Below are 18,818 nucleotides of genomic sequence, written 5' to 3'. Positions count from 1 at the left end.
TTCGGTCTACACTGACACAATGGACATATTCTTACCCTAACCAGCGGTTCCTTTATTGCTGTTCATTGGGATCTAAGAGCAGGAAATGGGAGTGAATGTCATCATTAGATCACAGCCATCTCTCTATCAGGGTTTATACACTCGACAGCACAATTTAAAGTGATTGCAAAGGAATTTGTTTTCCTAATAACAAACATGGTATACTTACCTGCCCCGGGGGTTTTGAACAGAGCATCCCCAATACAGATTACATTATGATATGAATCTGGACAGACAGACGTGTCTATACCATGTCATATTTTCCAAGGACTTCAAGGCTGGATGTGCTTTTGCTTGGAGGGGATGTCCACTTTATAAAGGTCACTTGATTCCAAGCCCTCTGCCTCCTGCAAAAACCTTGGAAATTGAGTCACACACTAGAAATGCGTAGAAAATCCACTTTATAATGGCTAGTACGTTTTTGCTCTCCAGCATTCCCTGCATGCTTCAAAACAGAGTGGATTCACTGGGATGCCAGGGGACACTGGGCTGGGGCTGTGCAGGCAGTGTAAATGGAATTTAAAGTAAACCTTTCTTAAGAGATATATATTCGACCACCATGGTTACTCTCCTCTGAAAATGATAGTTACCTGCTCATAATGTTGATGCTCTGTTTTTATCAAATTTCAGTCACCCAGAACAAGCATGCAGCTCTGGAAAGAAAGAACAGTCAGAAACGTTCATCTGTGCACTTGTTTTGGATTAATGACTCAAATACTGAAGCCAAGACTCAGCATGACAGCCAGGCAACTAGCTTTTTCAGAAAGAGAAATCCATATTAGCAACTTTCATGTTTCTTTCAGGAAAGGTTATTTTAGCACACATCTCAGGTATGTGATCATGTTGCTCCTAACATAAGGCAAATTATTAAGTGTTCTTGCATGGCAAGACCACTTACTGTTATCTCACATATATTTTCTTATTATTATAGCCAAATTTATCACCCTAACTCCTCCCACAGTTTTTACACTACATAGACAGTAATATACCGAAAACGTGCGGATTGTTCCCGATTGGTGTGCTATTACTTTGTGGAACGTTTCGACGAATGGTTCACGAAATATCGGCGTTTTTGTGGTGAAATTGGTCCCATAGGAATGAATGGCGGAATGTTCAAAGCTAGAGTGGGAGCTGACAAAAGCTAGAGTGGGAGCTGAAAAATCAGGACATGATTTCTAAACTGCCATCACTCCCTCATTTTCAAGCCCACCTACACAAATCTTATATCAAAACGTTCAGCTATCCCTGCTGTCAATAAAAATGTCCACGGCTAAGCCATAGTCCTGATAGTTTTCACAATATGACCATTTGTTTGCAACTCACGCCGCCCATTGACATTCATTGAAACTCCACTCTAACCACCTCAAATTTGAAGGGCAAAATCTAAACTGCGAATGTGGCTTCATTTTTTATATTTCAGAGACATACTATGCATCAAAATGTAGGTCTGGATCTTGTGATTCTCACAATATAAAGCTCTTCAGTGTAGGATTTATAATTTTTAAACTACAACCGTTTGAAGATGGCAACCGCCAGTGAAGTGAGCAAGTTGGAGCAGTTTGTTTTTAACCACTCTTCTCTCCCCTTGCTGTAGAGTGAGTTGCTATAGGAACCCAGGTGTGTGAGCAGGCAGCAGAGTGACAAAAGCAGTTACTCCGCCCACTCCAATTATAGACTACTGGTGGAGGCAAGAACACTTCACACAATTTCCCCAGAAATTGTAGCTTTTCTAGTTATTATTATACAGGATTTATACAGCGCCAACAGTGTGCTCAGTGCTTTACAATATAACGGGAGACAATACAGCTCCAATACAGTTCAATACGAGAGGGAAAAAAACGGGTCCTGCTCCTTGGAGCTTACAATCCAGGCGAGATATATATATATATATATATATATATATATATATATATAGTGGCAGTACGGTATCCTGCCACGGTGATAATCACGGTGATAACCCAGGATTCTCAACTATACAGGTTGAGAAGCTCCAGGCAGTTCTCTAAGGCTACGTTCACACTAGCCTTGTATGCAGGCGGCAGAGAGGCGTTTGGGAAGCGTTTTTACCGCTTCCCAAACGCCTCTGCCAATTCTGCACATTACAGCACATAGTGCTGTTCTAACGGGAGCGTTTGCGTCGCGTCGCGGCAAAACGGACGCCTCTGGACGAGTCAGGAGGCTTTGAAGCCTCCTATTCTCGTCTATGGTGCCGCTCCGCAAACGCCCGGCCGGCGTTTGCGGTGCGGTTGCGACGCGGTTGCGGGGCGTTTGCGGAGCGGTAACACCACTCAAACTGCATTATAGGCGTTTGTGGGGCGTTATTAACGCTCGGCAAACGCCTAGCAACCGCCGCTAAACCGTGCATGCGGCGTTTGCGGAGCGTTTGCCGAGCGTTAAAAAACGCTCCGCAAACGCCGGACCAACGCTTGCCAAACGCTATAGGGGCGTTTGGCAAGCGTTGGCAAAACAGCCTAGTGTGAACGAGCCCTTAATGGTTTATCAGTTTCCTCTTTGGTTTGTAAAGCCCATTTTAAGACCTATGGCCTAGAGATTTCTAAGAGATTTGGGCATGATGAAATCTCCAATCCTGGGTCCAGGTTTTGAGAGCAGCCAGCACACTGATTGCACAGGTGTGTGCAGGTCTGCTCCTTGGAGCTTACAATCTAGGACTTATTACCAGATGACATTTCTGCTGAAGTCAAAGAAAATGCATCAAATGCAGAACAACGTCAACACAAAATCATGCATTAAGCCACACAAATGCTCATGTCAATGTGTGCTGACCAGGGTGGCTAAAAACAGATTTAATAGCAAAAAAAAAAAATGTGATTTAAATACAATTTTCTTTTTATTTATATCAAATTTTTTTTATTTTTATCAAATTTATTATAATAAGATGCTTTTGGAGTAAAAATCTATCTAAAGATAGTTTACTATTTAGGATACATTAATAATTTAGTTTATTCAGCATGAAATGGAGCTTAGTTCTGTAGCATGAGGCTGTATATTCTGCAATATTTACATTTTTGGTAAACTCATTCAATGAATGCAAGCTCTGCAAGCTGAGATAACATGCACTGCATTGATGCATTCACACAATTTCACAGTAACCATGAGAAAAAAACATGAAATAAATGAATATGAGTAGTTCTCCAGCTATGTGTGAATAACCTGAAATCTGTTCTGATATCGCTGTTTTTACTAACCTGACTGCTTATTGCTCTAAAAAGGAAACCTTCATTTATTTTGCAAATATTAAAGATTAAAACTACCAACAAGAATGAGTTGGATTCCTTACATTTAAAATCACCTGTCATTTCAGATCCATCATGGCAGCACCTGTTAGCGGGCATCCACTCACCTGCTGCCGCCACGTCCCTCACCTTGTTGTCACTGCCGCATCACTAGCTGTCCCATTAAAGTGAATGGGACTGTCGGTGAATCAACAGCGGGTCAGAGGAGGATCCGCTGCAGGACAGAGATGACAGTTGCTCTTTTAAAATTATGATTTAAATCGAGTCTTTTCACTAGTGATTTATATCATCAAATCCACCCTGGTGCTGATGTGCAATGAAAACTGCACTGCAACATGCAATGAAGCTAGACTCCGAGCACAGATATTTTCATTTAAATACTATAATTTCTTCTATAGCCACAAAAGATAGAAAGCACTTTATGTGCGGCAATTACATTTACAAATGTAGATATTAGCCTTTAAAAGTAGCAGTGACATGATCACTGTGCTAAACATAGCATGTGCAGAGAGCAGTGTTTGCAACCCAGCAGGTCTTCCTACCGCAGGCTGTCTGGAGAAAGCTAAGAAGGGAGGTGGATACAAGACCAGTCACCCTGCAATGGACAAGAGCGGTTCTGACCTAACGGCCTAAAATACAATATGGGCCCATTCACACTTGTACAGTATGTTAAGACCTGCTGCTGACAGTGAATCTGGTGCACCTTCATATACTACCTACAGTAAATGTGCATTGAAGGCGCCTACACAGGAAAACGGCAATTGTTGAACACATGTTACATACCACCAAGCACACGCAGTTGGAGCATTAATTCTAGGTCCGTGGCACATGGCTAACTATAAACTGATGACCTGTAGCGGCTTTTAAATCATTATCTATGGAAAATTTAGGGTACAGTAGTTTGTAGCCGTTTCCCAAGTGTGTGCGATTTCAGGACTTGGCATGTTGGGTTTTTACTCGACGCAACCTCATCTTTTTATATTTTCACATAAAACTGGATAGTATATGGTGTTTGTGAGCCCTAAAATTACCTTTAGTCTATTTTATTATTGACATTTTGTATGTGACATAAAACATTGGAACTATGACTATTTTATTCTCAAGGGTATCTGCTTTCAAAAAAATATAGAATATTTGTAAGGCCTGACATGATTTTTGAAAATATGTATGCAAAAACAGCACAAAAATAACTCTGGCAGGAACAACACATGTAAGCCATAACCAGTGTTTTATGTTGTTTCGCAAATGGTCTGAGGCCATTAACTGTAAATTCAAACTTACTTCAAGGAGTGATTAAAAACAATAAAGGACTTGTTTGAGATAATCATGTGATGTTCAATGAAACGATTTATCACTGGAAGCAGTACATGGTTTTCTTTGTTGCAAGGAAAATCACAGTTGTTGTTATAATAATGACTGATTTATATATCTCCATAACCTCCTGTGGTTCTGTACAAATTTACGGATAAAACAACATGTATAAAGATATGGTGAAAAGTTAAAATTATTACACAAAATAGACAAACTAAATGATAATCAGCCTTTACTAAATGTTAATAAGGCTGAAAGCAACAAAGGTCTATTAAGTGAAGCCTTTTACATATACTGCTAGTTTTGGTCCAGAGGGAGAATGCAAATCTTCACCCTTCAGGTGCACTTTAACTCTTTGAACCTTTTCTTAAGCTACTTTTTTTTTTTCAGGTAGGCGCATGATGGGTGGACCCAGTGCCACATCATCAGGGGTGGTTGCAGGGCCCAGAAGAGGCAGCTGGCTCCCAAAGATGTCAGAGAAGAAGTTGGCAGTTCTAAACCCTGGCTGTGGCAGCGAATTGGCAGATCCAAGCAGGATATTGCTGGATTCACTGAGCAGATGAGTATATGGATTGAGGACAACCTTGCATAACAGGTAAGAGGAGACAGGAAAGAATAAACCAGACGGGGGGTTGTGAATATTTTAGGCAAAGATGAAATCAAACCACATGGTAGATTTAGCCATTGGTTGTGGCAAAACCTCAGGTGACATCCAAGTCTTGAGACAGCAAAGTGGCACATTTGTGTCCTCAGAGGAATGCCACTTATCCTAATTTTGGCCCTAATTTTCATAGTGGCATTTAACTGTTATACACTGACACGTCTACTTACACTCACCGGTCACTTTATTAGGTACACCTTGCTAGGGCCAGGTTGAACCCCCATTTGCCTTCAGAACATTAATTCTTTGTGGCAAAGATTCAACAAGGTGTTGGGAAACATTCCTCAGAGATTGTGGCCCTCCAGCTGTTGTAGAACTAAAATCCCATGAGGCACTGCAAAACTGACAGTTACATGCATGACTCCCAAAGGCAGAGGCATGATGGGACTTGTAGTTCACCAACAGCTGGAGGGCCACAGTTGCCCACCCCTGCTCTAAACATATATGATTATAGATAATGATATAAAACCCTTTCCATCTTGTGACCCTATAACAATGGTTTACATCAGAGGTGTCTAACCTGTGGCCCACATACTGCATGTGTCCTAAGACGGCTATGTATATGGCCCAAGACAAAATCGTAAGCTTACCTAAAAATGTTGATTTTTCTTTTTTTTTATTTTAAATGTGTTTACACTTAGTGGACACATACGGGTGAAGAAAAACTTGACAATGACTTATTAGTGGACTTTTATTATTTTCCCAAAGAAAAATATCCCACTCTTCATAATCACGCTTTATTCATGTCATCAGTTTTCAGCAGCACCTATATTTGTGAGCAACTATTTTCAAGGAAGCACACAAAGAGAAAAAATAGAATAAAATATCTGTTGAGCACCTTGAGAATTCAATGAGAATTGCTACCACATCCATAGAACCAGATATTGATGTGTTAATTTATCAAAAACAATCAATGTCAAATATCACACTAGTTTTATGTTGCCCTCTTTTACTTTTATCCCCAGACAAAGAAAAATGCAATGGGCACAGGAGCATCAGAACTCGCAGCAATGGAAGAAGGTGACCTGATCTGATGAATTCAAGAATGGTTTGAGGAAAACAACAAGTTTGAGGTGTTAACTTGGCCTCCAAATTTTTCAAATCTCAATCCAATCAAGCATCTGTGGGATGTGCTGGAAAAACAAGTCCAATCCATGGTAGTCCCAACTCTCAACTTACAGGACTTAAAGGATCTGCTATGGATGGCTTAATGCCAGATACCACAGCATACCTTCAGAAGTCTAATGGAGCCCATGCCTTGATGGGCCATGGTGGGTGGTCATAATGTTATGGCTGATTGGTGTGTGGCTCCCACAGTCTTAACTTGGGAACTCCTGTTTACATGGCAAGAAGGTGATTATGACAGGGAACTGTTTATCCTACTCAGAATTTTTTCATAATATCCATTAAGCCATTTAAAGTAAGACTGCAATAAGCTAAATATGTGCGTATGAAGGCCTTGATTGCGTTGGAAAACATCACTCCTATGTAATAATTATATCTGTCTCATAGTCATCTGGTGTGGAGTTTTACCACCAACTATTTGTATGGATACACCGTAGTTAAGGAGAGGGGGTGGAGATTTTTTTTTTTTTTGGTGGTGGTGGTGGTGGTGGTGGTGGGGTTAGAAAAGGTTTAGGTTTGTAAGCCTTGTGAAACTCTTAATAAAAACTATTTGATTAACAAAATTGTGCAATATTCTCAGCATGAATATAAATTGCATTTACAAATGACCTGTCTTAAGGCTGAATTTTATGTTTGATTATAGTTAATGATCATAGTTACATTGTTCCAACTTGGATCAATGTAAGAATGCATGTGTCATACCTAGTAGATCCCTGTGAAAGCTGAAAATCGCTGTAGTATGGCACTGCTACTACAATGATGGCTGCGGATTTCTGGGTCCCATGCTAAGCTGCTGCCTGGTGAACACAGGAGGTCACTCAATTGGTACAGGTGTCATTCATAGAGAGCTTTGCATTTTCTCAATGAATGCAAAACATTCTCTGATTGGATAAGATGGAGAGGTAGTGACATCACAATCTTTAATTTCAGCCCCCCTCCCTTTCCAACATCCATTTAGGCCCCCCTTATTCCTATTCACATTTCTTTATTTCATTTTCTGTTTAAAATGCACATACTGTAATGTGTATTTTCAATAATCTCACAAACACCTGCAACCAATTGTTCTTGGGCACTAGGAGATATACTATGAGTATTGGATGTACTCCATTCATTTGCATACCAGAACATCTGCGAGTGCATTCTAGGACAGTCTAAATATAATCATCCATGTGATTTATTTGACCACTGGGTTGCTTGAACATATTGTATGTATTCTGATACAATCTTTGTGTCTGTGTTTCTTTTGCAAAGAATAAATAGTATACAGTATGCATATATAAAAAAAATGAGTTTTACTGACCTTTTTTCTCACTCCTCTAGGCTCCCTCCTCCCCATGCAACTGGTGAGCCAAAGTCGCTTCTCTTCAGTGCCCTTCTGACGTCATCATGTACAATGCAGGACCAGAAGTTCTACATGTAAGTGAAGATGTCAATGGCCTACCCACAACCCAGAGAGAGGGAGGAGAGCACTGGCTGCTGGGGGGAATCTTGGGATTAGGTAAGTAAAACTGCGGTTTCATTCCACAAATGAGCATCTAACCCTTGCTGTATAGAGGAGCCCCACTGTAAGGTCAGTTCTGAAATTCCTCTGGAGTTCAGCTTTAGCCCCTAAGTTTTACCAACTGCTAAGTGGTTCTCACTCCTTCCAGGAAGTTCTGAGGTTTTGGCTCTGTTAGACTGTAAGCTCCTCTGCACCAGAGACAGGTATGAATGATCATTTTGACTGTACTCTAGCTCTGTGTAATATGCCCTAAGTATATCAATACAAGAAACAAAATAAAATATAATACATGACCACCAAATTAATCTTGTACACTCTAGAAGACATTGGGACAAGACAATGAAAAGAGATGATGATTGCCATTGTTCATATGTACAATAAATAGGTTACAGCAGTCTAGAAGAAAATACTTTTACGTGGGCAGTGCCTCTGACTTATAAATATGTTGCGTAACAAAGAAGGAGTGAGTGGAAAAATGTAGCAAGGCCTGTACATTAGCAACACCATCCCATTTAATAACAGGATACAGCTGAGTAATGAACACCTATTAAAAAGCATTAACTAATCAAGCCAGTCTTAACAAGTTTTTAACAACCCACTCAAATCAACCCACAGCTGTTCCTGCCTTGATACACTGCAGATCCATGAAAGAGAACATTCGGCACATGTATGATGTGTTGTCTTGGGACATACAAAGTGAATCTTTGATTTGCCGATCCTGCTGCTCTGTATCGCCTCTGCACTGTGATGAGCCAATATGGAGGTGTGAGAGGCTGGAGAGGTCATGTCAACTGAGATCTAAGGTGTCCGTTTATGACACAGAGAATAGCTGCCATTCAGAGGATCGCAGCTATTCTCTGGTCATTCACAGTTTATGACACTCAGGAGATCAGCGGAGAACATGTTCAGCCCTTCACTGGAGATCTGTGTTCTCCCTCCAGATTCTCCAGCCCAGAGCTGGAGAATCGGACGGATCGCAAACTAAGCAGCGATAATTTACCTCTGCTTAGTAAACTGATCTTTTACTGTAATCTTGCGATATTATAGTAAAATTAGCCGTTTTCCAGCGTTTGTAGATCGGTCTCCCTTCGTTCAGAGAACTGATCTACACTGCTTCATAAAAGGCATTCACAGGAGAACTGTGTTCTCCGAGAATGCCGTAGAACTGAGCAGCGATCATTTACCGCTGGTTCATAAACGGACACCTAAACCAGCAAACATTGAAGAGTGAGTGAATTCGCCTAAAACAGCACCCAGTGAAGTTTGAGGATTTATGCAGACATTTCGGGGTGCCAGCATTGCATTCCTTTGGCTAGCTTACAGCGGAGCTCTAGTCTCCTAAGCAATTTTTTTTCCAAAAGCACCCCCGTGATACTTAGTACTCCTACTATATAATTAGGATATTGTAATAATAGAGGTCTTCATTCTTTTTAGTTATAAATCTGTAATTGCTTACACGATCCCGGCAGGCAGGCAGCGGCCATCATGGACAGTGGCATCTGAAGCCCGCTTCTATTTATTTCTGGGATTCCATACAGCTGGCTACCTAAAATGCACCTCCTGATCTTGCCCCTGAGCAGTAATGACACTATGCAGCGCACTTTGCTGATTACAGGTTGCCAAAGTAATGCCGGCAGAAGTTGCCTCCCCCGTTGTTATGGCAACCTGCCAATCAACAGAGAACCCAGAAGTCAAGTGCGTTTGGGGAAAGGAGCAAGACACCGCAAGACTTCACTATTAGGCTTCCCGAAGACTCCTGGGATAGAGGACACCAATATCCAAAGAGTCCAAGGGAATTGCCAAATGACAAAAGTGCTTAGGCAGTTGGGCCTGGAAGTGCGAGCAACCTATATACAATAAAAAAAGGTATTTAGAAATAATAATAAAAAAAAAAAAATATAGAATTTCCATTTCAGACTGTACTGCGGGTGGGCATTGTTACATAGTTAGTCTGGCTGAAAAAAAAGACAAAAGTCCATCCATTGTGATCCCAAGAACATGTCAAAATGGATAGAACTCCGCTTTAACATAATTTAGGAAGTGCCAAATGTACTTTAAAGCAAAATTAGGTTTAAAAAGTGCTACGAAAATCTGGTTTAAAAAAAAAAAAAAAAAAAAAAAACACCTTCTATTGCTCTCAGCCTTCTCAAATCTCCAAATTTCTGCTGTGATCTGACTTCCTGTTAGAGGGTGGCTACATTTGTTCTCCATGGTCCACTTTAGGAATGTAACCACCCTCTCTCTTCTTTTATAAGAAAGTTGGCATTCTGGTTTCTGGGTATCTTACCATTTGAATGGTACTTTAAGTAGCATCACTAACCCATTATTTTGATTTGTGACATATTCCTTTTAAAAAGTGTACCCTACCAGACCACAGTTGAAATTACACCTGTATTCATTTGGATCAATACAAGTAAAACCTCTCCTAGGGGCTAAAACACAGAAACCCAGAAACCTTCTATAATTTTTCCATGTACCCTTGTATACTCAGAATTTGCATACTTGGCTTACCATGTTCTGAGTCAAGGTCAGCCACATCCACTTGCAATGTAAGCCTTTCTACCACTTATTACATTGTGTTCTGGCAATGGCTCAGCCCATGCATCAGATCTGCAAGCAGCTTTCACATGTTCAGTACCTGGATTGCACTTGGTGCTATTTGGTGCAATCCCAGAGTTACAAACATGATTGCATATGACTTATACATAAAAACAAAAGCAGCGTGACATCACGCTGGTCCCAGTAACCACCAGGCAGCCATCTTGCTGCTTACCGCATGCTACCACCTACTGTCCAGCAGACCTGCCAGCAATCCCACATCACTGCATGGCCAGTTAACCCTTCCCTATGCTATCCAAATAATTATTTTTTGGTTGGCATTACACTTAAAAAAAAAATGACCTGTTCCTGTTCAACTTACATACAAATTCAACTTAAGAACAAACCTACAGAGCCTATGTTGTTTGTAACCCAGGAACTGTGTGTGTGTATATATACATACACATATACATATGAACAGGGCCCTGTATTGAATTGTATTGTAATTGTACTGTCCCCCTTTATATTGTAAAGCACTTCACTTGTAAACTGTTGGCACAATATAGATCCTGTATAATAATATTTTATATATATAGATAGATAGATAGATAGATAGATAGATGTGCGCATGCACACACACACACCGATCAGCCCTAATCTGTATGCTGTGGTATCTGACACCAAACCATAAGTAGCAGATCCTTTGAGTCCTGTAGGTTGCGAGATGACCCATGGATCAGACTTGTTGTTTCAGCACATCCCACAGATGCTCGTTTGTATTAAAATCTGAAGAATTTGGAGGCCAAGTCAACACCTTGAACACGTTGTTGTGTTTATCAAACCATTGTTGAATTCATCAGATCTGGACACCTTCTTCCATTGCTCCATGGTCAAGTTCAGATACTCACATGCCCATTGTAGGTGCTCTGGCTGTGAGCACGGGTCATCTTGAGCACTCTGACCAGTTTGTGGTTATGCAGCCCCATACGCTACCAATTGCAATGCACTGTGTGTTCTACATCTTTTTAATGATACAAGCAGTAACTATTTTCATATACAGAAAATAGTGCAGCGCTGCATTATTTTCTGTATCTTATCCATTTTTAGGTTTTTATGGTGCCTTTAGGTGTCCTAGCTGCTGTCACTTTACAATAGCGCTCGCATACTCCTATTTTGAGTAACTTCTTTCAGCAATTCAAGCTACAGTGGCTTTTTTTCTGGAATGGACTACTCGGGTCAGCCTTCGCTAACCATGTGCATCAATGAGCCTTGACCGCCCATGACGCTATCACCAGTTCTCCTTCCTTGGACCACTTTTGGTAGGTCCTGACCACTGCAGACTTGGAACATCCCACAACAGCAGCAGTTTTTAGTCCTCATGTACACTGGACGTTTTTACAGCTGCTGTTATTGGCTTTTGATGGTTTTTTCTACAGCCAGTAAACTCCCCAGCATGTTATCCTATGTGTCCATGCACCATCCTCAAGAGTTGGTTCTGGCCAGCTCAGTGGATTGCTTTAGAAAAGGCCTGGATTGTTTCTTAGATACACAGAATATAACTGGATACTAACATTTATAGGTAAAGTTGATCCAGGGAATATCCGATTGCCTCTCAGGGGATCAGGAAGGAATTTTTTTCCCTGCAGGATCAAACTGGATTATGCTTTGCTGGGTTTTTTTGCCTTCCTCTGGATCAACTGTGGGTGTAGGATTATAACTTTTTTTTTTTTATGGTTGAACTAGATGGACTTTTGTCTTTTTTTCAGCCAGACTAACTATGTAACAGACTGTTTTTTTGGCAGTGGCGTTTTTTGACTGGAAAAAAACCCCAGAACTAGTGGGTTTTTAGGAGTTTTTTAGCTGTAAAAATGCTCTAATGCGGCAAAACACAGTAAAATGTGGTAAATCGTAGCAAAATCGCGGCAAACCAGCGTTTTTGGTCTTTTTTTTACCCAAAAAAAATTTTTGGTGGGGGTAAAAAAAAAAAAAAAACTGATAAAAACTGATAAAAATGTTAAACGCGAAAGAACGTGGCAAAATACCGCTAAATGCTAATACAAAAACGCTGAAAAACATATGTTTTTAACGTGACTTTACACAGCTAACGTTACCAGTGTTCTTAAAGGACCCCGTGTGCATGGAGCTTTAAAGTGACTTTGACCCAGTCATCTACCCATTAAAATCTGGCCCTTGTCAAAGTTCCTGAAATCTTTTCAACATATCAACTTCATGTTCACTTGCTGCCTAATATATCCCATCCACTTTCAAATGCCATTGTAACAACATAATCAACGTTATTCATTTTAGCTGTCAGTGGTCATAATGTTATGGCTGATTGATGTACAGTTTATCCACTATTGAATTTTTAAATGACATTTATACGAACATTTGTACAAAACGTCTCAGTACACTCAATGGCAAATGTCATTTGAAAGTACGTCAACATTTTGTATGCTTTTAACATTTGATTTGGTTGCATGGCCTACTATATAGTGTATATTATAACAGTTTTATTGTAATATTTAATATATTGTTTGTTCAAGAAAATTTGGAATCTTCTTGTTACTGCAGTCAGAAGATGAACATTCATTTGATCCAACTAATGATTAGAAAATGGAATGAACATTCTTTAAAAGAAAACATTTTGCATATGGCTAGCTTAGGCCACTAACAGCCATGATCACACGCTCGCTGCTCTATGTACAAAGCAGGGTTAATGGAGAATACCAAGATGTGAATAACAATACTCTCGTGATAATGATGCAGTTTCATTTTCACAAGTCTAGTTTTCCCACACGGAGAGCTCAAACCGTGATACTAATGAAACATGGCACACAATGGAGAAGCCTCAATATTATGCCACACACCGCTGGCGGCAGGAAATGTCCAAGCATTTCAAATGTCATTACTGCATGTTACATAAAACGTTGCAGGGAAGGCTGAAACAAAATAAATGACTGACTGCTGAGACATAGGCACTGAATAAAATGTGCAATTATAGAGTGGGGGAAAACGGATTTTGTTACATTGTATGTATTATTGTGATGGTTGTCCTGAATCTAAAAATACAGACTATAAACTTTTTTTTCCTAAATAAAAGATGGTAGCGTAACTTGTATTTCATGTTGTAAAGCAGGGGTTTCCAAACTTTCAAAACAAAAGGGTCAGTTTACTGTCCTTTGGACTTTACGGGGGCTGGTCTGTGGCCTGTGGGAGTTAAAAATGCCCTGGGAGTTAACAATGCCATAAGCTTGTTGGTCAGTGGGAGTAAAAAAACATCATTGGTGTCAGTCGGAGGAATAGTGCCCCATCACTGGTGTCAGTGGTATAAATAGTGTCCCATAGTTTGTATCAGTAGAAGGAATAGTGCTCCATCATTGGTATCAGTGGGAGGAATAGTGCTCCATCATTGGTATCAGTGGGAGGAATAGTGCCCCATCATTGTTATCAGTGAAGAATAGTTCCCCATCGTGGATGTCAGTAGGAGAAATAGTGCTCCATCGTTGGTATCAATGAAGAATAGTTCCCCATCGTTGGTGTCGGTGGGGGGAATAGTGCCCCATCGTTGGTGTCAGTGGGGGGAATAGTGCCCCATCGTTGGTGTCAGTGGGGGGAATAGTGCCCCATCGTTGGTGTCAGTGGGGGGAATAGTGCCCCATCGTTGGTGTCAGTGGGGGGAATAGTGCCCCATCGTTGGTGTCAGTGGGGGGAATAGTGCCCCATCGTTGGTGTCAGTGGGGGGAATAGTGCCCCATCGTTGGTGTCAGTGGGGGGAATAGTGCCCCATCGTTGGTGTCAGTGGGGGGAATAGTGCCCCATCGTTGGTGTCAGTGGGGGGAATAGTGCCCCATCGTTGGTGTCAGTGGGGGGAATAGTGCCCCATCGTTGGTGTCAGTGGGGGGAATAGTGCCCCATCGTTGGTGTCAGTGGGGGGAATAGTGCCCCATCGTTGGTGTCAGTGGGGGGAATAGTGCCCCATCGTTGGTGTCAGTGGGGGGAATAGTGCCCCATCGTTGGTGTCAGTGGGGGGAATAGTGCCCCATCGTTGGTGTCAGTGGGGGGAATAGTGCCCCATCGTTGGTGTCAGTGGGGGGAATAGTGCCCCATCGTTGGTGTCAGTGGGGGGAATAGTGCCCCATCGTTGGTGTCAGTGGGGGGAATAGTGCCCCATCGTTGGTGTCAGTGGGGGGAATAGTGCCCCATCGTTGGTGTCAGTGGGGGGAATAGTGCCCCATCGTTGGTGTCAGTGGGGGGAATAGTGCCCCATCGTTGGTGTCAGTGGGGGGAATAGTGCCCCATCGTTGGTGTCAGTGGGGGGAATAGTGCCCCATCGTTGGTGTCAGTGGGGGGAATAGTGCCCCATCGTTGGTGTCAGTGGGGGGAATAGTGCCCCATCGTTGGTGTCAGTGGGGGGAATAGTGCCCCATCGTTGGTGTCAGTGGGGGGAATAGTGCCCCATCGTTGGTGTCAGTGGGGGGAATAGTGCCCCATCGTTGGTGTCAGTGGGGGGAATAGTGCCCCATCGTTGGTGTCAGTGGGGGGAATAGTGCCCCATCGTTGGTGTCAGTGGGGGGAATAGTGCCCCATCGTTGGTGTCAGTGGGGGGAATAGTGCCCCATCGTTGGTGTCAGTGGGGGGAATAGTGCCCCATCGTTGGTGTCAGTGGGGGGAATAGTGCCCCATCGTTGGTGTCAGTGGGGGGAATAGTGCCCCATCGTTGGTGTCAGTGGGGGGAATAGTGCCCCATCGTTGGTGTCAGTGGGGGGAATAGTGCCCCATCGTTGGTGTCAGTGGGGGGAATAGTGCCCCATCGTTGGTTCCAACTTAAAAACAGACCTTTTTAGTTCTACACAATACAGGAAGTACTGAAGACCAGGTAATCAGTTAAATAGAACATTTTAATTACTGATGAATATTTCATATTTTAGTACTTACAGCCAGCAGATGGCAAGCTGGAAGCAAAAGTCCCAGCAAGAGGCTCAGATAGCAGCTGCTGTTGTAAAACAGACCTGAAAAGCAGGGAGATTGGATTACACATACTGCAGAGAACCTGACAGGAGAGGGACACACCACTCTTCTCATTGAGAACAGTTAAACCTGAACTACAGGCTCCATTAAAAATTCACAGTGTGTAGACATTAGCTAGTAAGAGAAATACGTACAGATAGCATCGGCCTATTTACGGTCTATCAGTATACTGTCCCTTTAAATATGTATTTATGAGCTTCATCTCATATATACATCTGTTTTTCCAAAGTGTTACAGGTAGCCCATAAGTACATTACTATACGAGACGCATGGCATACCTCCATAGTGTACAGGAATCTCGATCTTTGGGCCTATGACATAATGCCCTTCTTCCAAACTGTGAGCGGTGATCGTTGTCCATTGCCGGCAGGAGTGTATCAACAGATAATCATTCTCCCGGAGACCTTCAATGTTCTCTCCTAAAAAATACAATTACAGAGCTCTTTAAAGGCAAAAAACATTACAACTGGTAACAAGGGAATTGTACAAAACACAAAGCACAGACATGGTGCATTCAACATTTGAGGAGAACCACCGTAATCAAATGACAGGTATACTACTACTAATTAAAGTGGAAGTAAAAGCAAAACCTAACTAACTCTAAACCTACTCTCAGCCACATTCTAAGCCTAACTTATCTAGCTCTGTAAAGAAAATAAATCGCTGTACTTGCCTATTCTGCAGCCACTCTGGTCCGATCTTCCGTGGCGCCCTCTGTGTGCAGGAGAAAGTTGACAACTGCTGGGAAATGCCTGGGAAGTGGCATCACCCACAGAATTAATATGGGGCTCCCGTTGTTGGCTGCCTCTCCTGCACACTGAAGCTGACAGCTCAGTGTAGGACCAGACCGGAGTGGCTGAAGAACAGGTAGGTATAGAGATTTTTTCTTTACAGGTCTAGATAGATTAGGCTTACAACGTGGCTGAAAGTAGCATTAGAGTTATGCAGGCCATAGATGGGTCGAAAATCGGCCAAAAAAAAAATCAGCAGATTTTTGCACCGGTAATGAGTTAATTGGTCAGTCGTTTTTCAGGGTTTTGGCACATTTTTTTTTTATCGGTGAAGTTGGAAAAAAATCGGCCGATTCTGCCGATTGGCTGATTTTCCCAGCAATGATGGGCAAATCGGCCAATCTTTTTACCGATAAAAAATCTGAGCATGAGCCATGACCTGCAAGAAGAAGAAGAAGAAAAGAAGGAGAAGAAAAAGGAGAAGAAGAAGAAAAAGAAGGAGAAGAAAAAGGAGAAGAAAAAGAAGAAGAAGAAGGAGAAGGAGAAGAAAAAGAAGGAGAAGAAAAAGAAGGAGAAGAAAAAGGAGAAGAAAAAGAAGAAGAAGAAAAAGGAGAAGAAAAAGAAGAAGAAGAAGAAAAAGAAGAATTCCAGTCCGCTAATATATTTGACATGAAAAAGTATTGCGGTTGCAACAATGTATCTATTTGTATCCAAATAAAACCATCTGTAACCGAAATGGATACAAATGGATACATTGTTGCAACTGCAATACTTTTTCATGTCAAATATAATAGCGGAGCTCTTTGCAGGGACAGAAGTAATTAAATGCTGGCTGTAGATGGGACAAAAATTGGCCGATTTTTTTTACCGTTGGTGGTAACGTCGGCCTATTGAATGACCGATTTTTCATTTTTTTTTTTTTTTTTTTTTTTTTTTTTAAACGGACGGTTTTCAACCCATCTATGGCCTGCATTAGTTAGGTTTTGCCTCCTACTTTAAGTTGACATTTTGAAATAGTGACACTACCACCGATTACTGCTGTCAAAACACCCTAAAGCTGGGTACACACAGATTGAATTTTGATCTGTGTGTAGCCCTTTTCATTTGACAGAAGTCATTAGATTGGCTTCTGCCATACGGTCCTACTGGTTAAATAAAGTGTACAATGGTCCTGCATCAATAGAACAATCTGAATTTTACATGTAAAACTACACATGCGACTGTGTTATGTGCAACCAGAGGAAAAGAACACCAGTCTTAGGAGACAACACCTGTACTTTCACCACTACTGCTCACCACCGCTGACTATGGGAAGCCGATATGGCAGTCCACCAACTATTCCGACGTGATGATGCCATGCGGGTTCAAGTGACAAAATCATATGCAGCTCTGGATTGTATGTGTAGTAAAGCATCAGCAACACTGTACACAACATAATGTTCTCTTATCTGTGTGTGTAAAACAATCTTCAATAAAATTCAATTAAAACAACACAGTTATATGAACGTGATGAAATACAGTCAAGGCTTCAGAGAGGGATCAGCCATTAACCTAATACACATTAAACATAATAGTTTACATATGAACCAGACGCTCTGCACACTCCAATGGATACTAATTTATTAACTACAGCAGGTTTCTTAACTCTATAATGCTCAGAATTGCACAATCTGGCTGACTTTACAACCTACACATCTAAAGACTCATCATTGATTTCATTAGATTCAAGCTGTTTTTTTAGCAGTCAAACTGGATAAATATAAAAAAAAACCTTTGCAAAGCCTGACATACTGTAATATGTTCTTCCATAAAAATCTACTGTATATGTTTGATGGGAGCAGAAACCTACCCATAATAAGGCTTAGTTTACACTTGAGGTTGGGGGGGAGGGTAAAAACAGGCAGTAGAACCACATTTTTACTGCCTAAAATCACCACCCCATCGCTCCCAACTGTCCCTGATTTTGAGGGACTGTCCCTGAGTTGAAACAAAGTCCCTCTGTCCCCCTTTCCTCTTCATTTGTCCCTCATTTTGGTCTGATATAGTTGCATATCAAATATATGAAACGCACTATTTATCTTTCAAAAAGTGTTTCCCAGTGCTAAACCTTTCATCCAATTTCTAAATTGCTGTAGTTATAAATTTCAAAAGCCAGTATAAAGGAATAGAAGTGGTAAAAAAAAAAGCTCTTTTGGGTTTAACTAATCATTTTTTTTTTTTGCATAATTCACATTTAAGGGGGCGTGGCAGGGGGTGTGCCCTATGCCTGCATACTTTTACTAATAGGGGTCTCTCATTGCCATCTAAATAAGTTTGGAGGTATGCCACTGTAAGCCTCAAAGGTAGCAGTACAGGGTATATACTGTACATGGTGGGGAGGCAATATTTACCATTTCATCTGGTGGGCAGTACTGCCCGCTGAACACGACTCATTCAAATGAAAGGAGCAGCGCGACAACTGTGTGTAATGCACAACAGAACACTTCCCCATAGCTTGTCAAATGCCCTCTAAAAAGCAGTCCACTGCAGATTGCTCTTCAGAGAATGACACATGTATTTATGTCTCCTATGTGTTTTTAATGGTGTGTTCTTTCTAAAAATATCGCAATAGTATACAGAACACATTTGTC

General features: G+C 41.4%; 1 protein-coding gene across 1 annotated transcript in view; it reads right to left on the bottom strand.

Annotated features, from left to right (window-relative positions):
- GAREM1 (GRB2 associated regulator of MAPK1 subtype 1) overlaps positions 1-18,818 on the bottom strand; it is a 199,237-nt gene that overhangs the window by 137,542 nt on the left and 42,877 nt on the right. The window contains exon 2 of the mRNA XM_089678355.1: positions 15,736-15,876. Coding sequence (XP_089534481.1) covers positions 15,736-15,876 — 141 coding nt within the window. The remainder of the gene's footprint in view (positions 1-15,735; positions 15,877-18,818) is intronic.

This window comes from Staurois parvus, unplaced genomic scaffold, assembly GCF_062004578.1.
Source record: "Staurois parvus isolate SC_StPar_1 unplaced genomic scaffold, SC_StPar_1.0 ptg000203l, whole genome shotgun sequence".
Classification (NCBI taxonomy): Eukaryota; Metazoa; Chordata; class Amphibia; order Anura; family Ranidae; genus Staurois; species Staurois parvus.
Note: the sequence above shows the minus strand (reverse complement) of the source record. Positions and strands in the feature narration are given on the sequence as shown.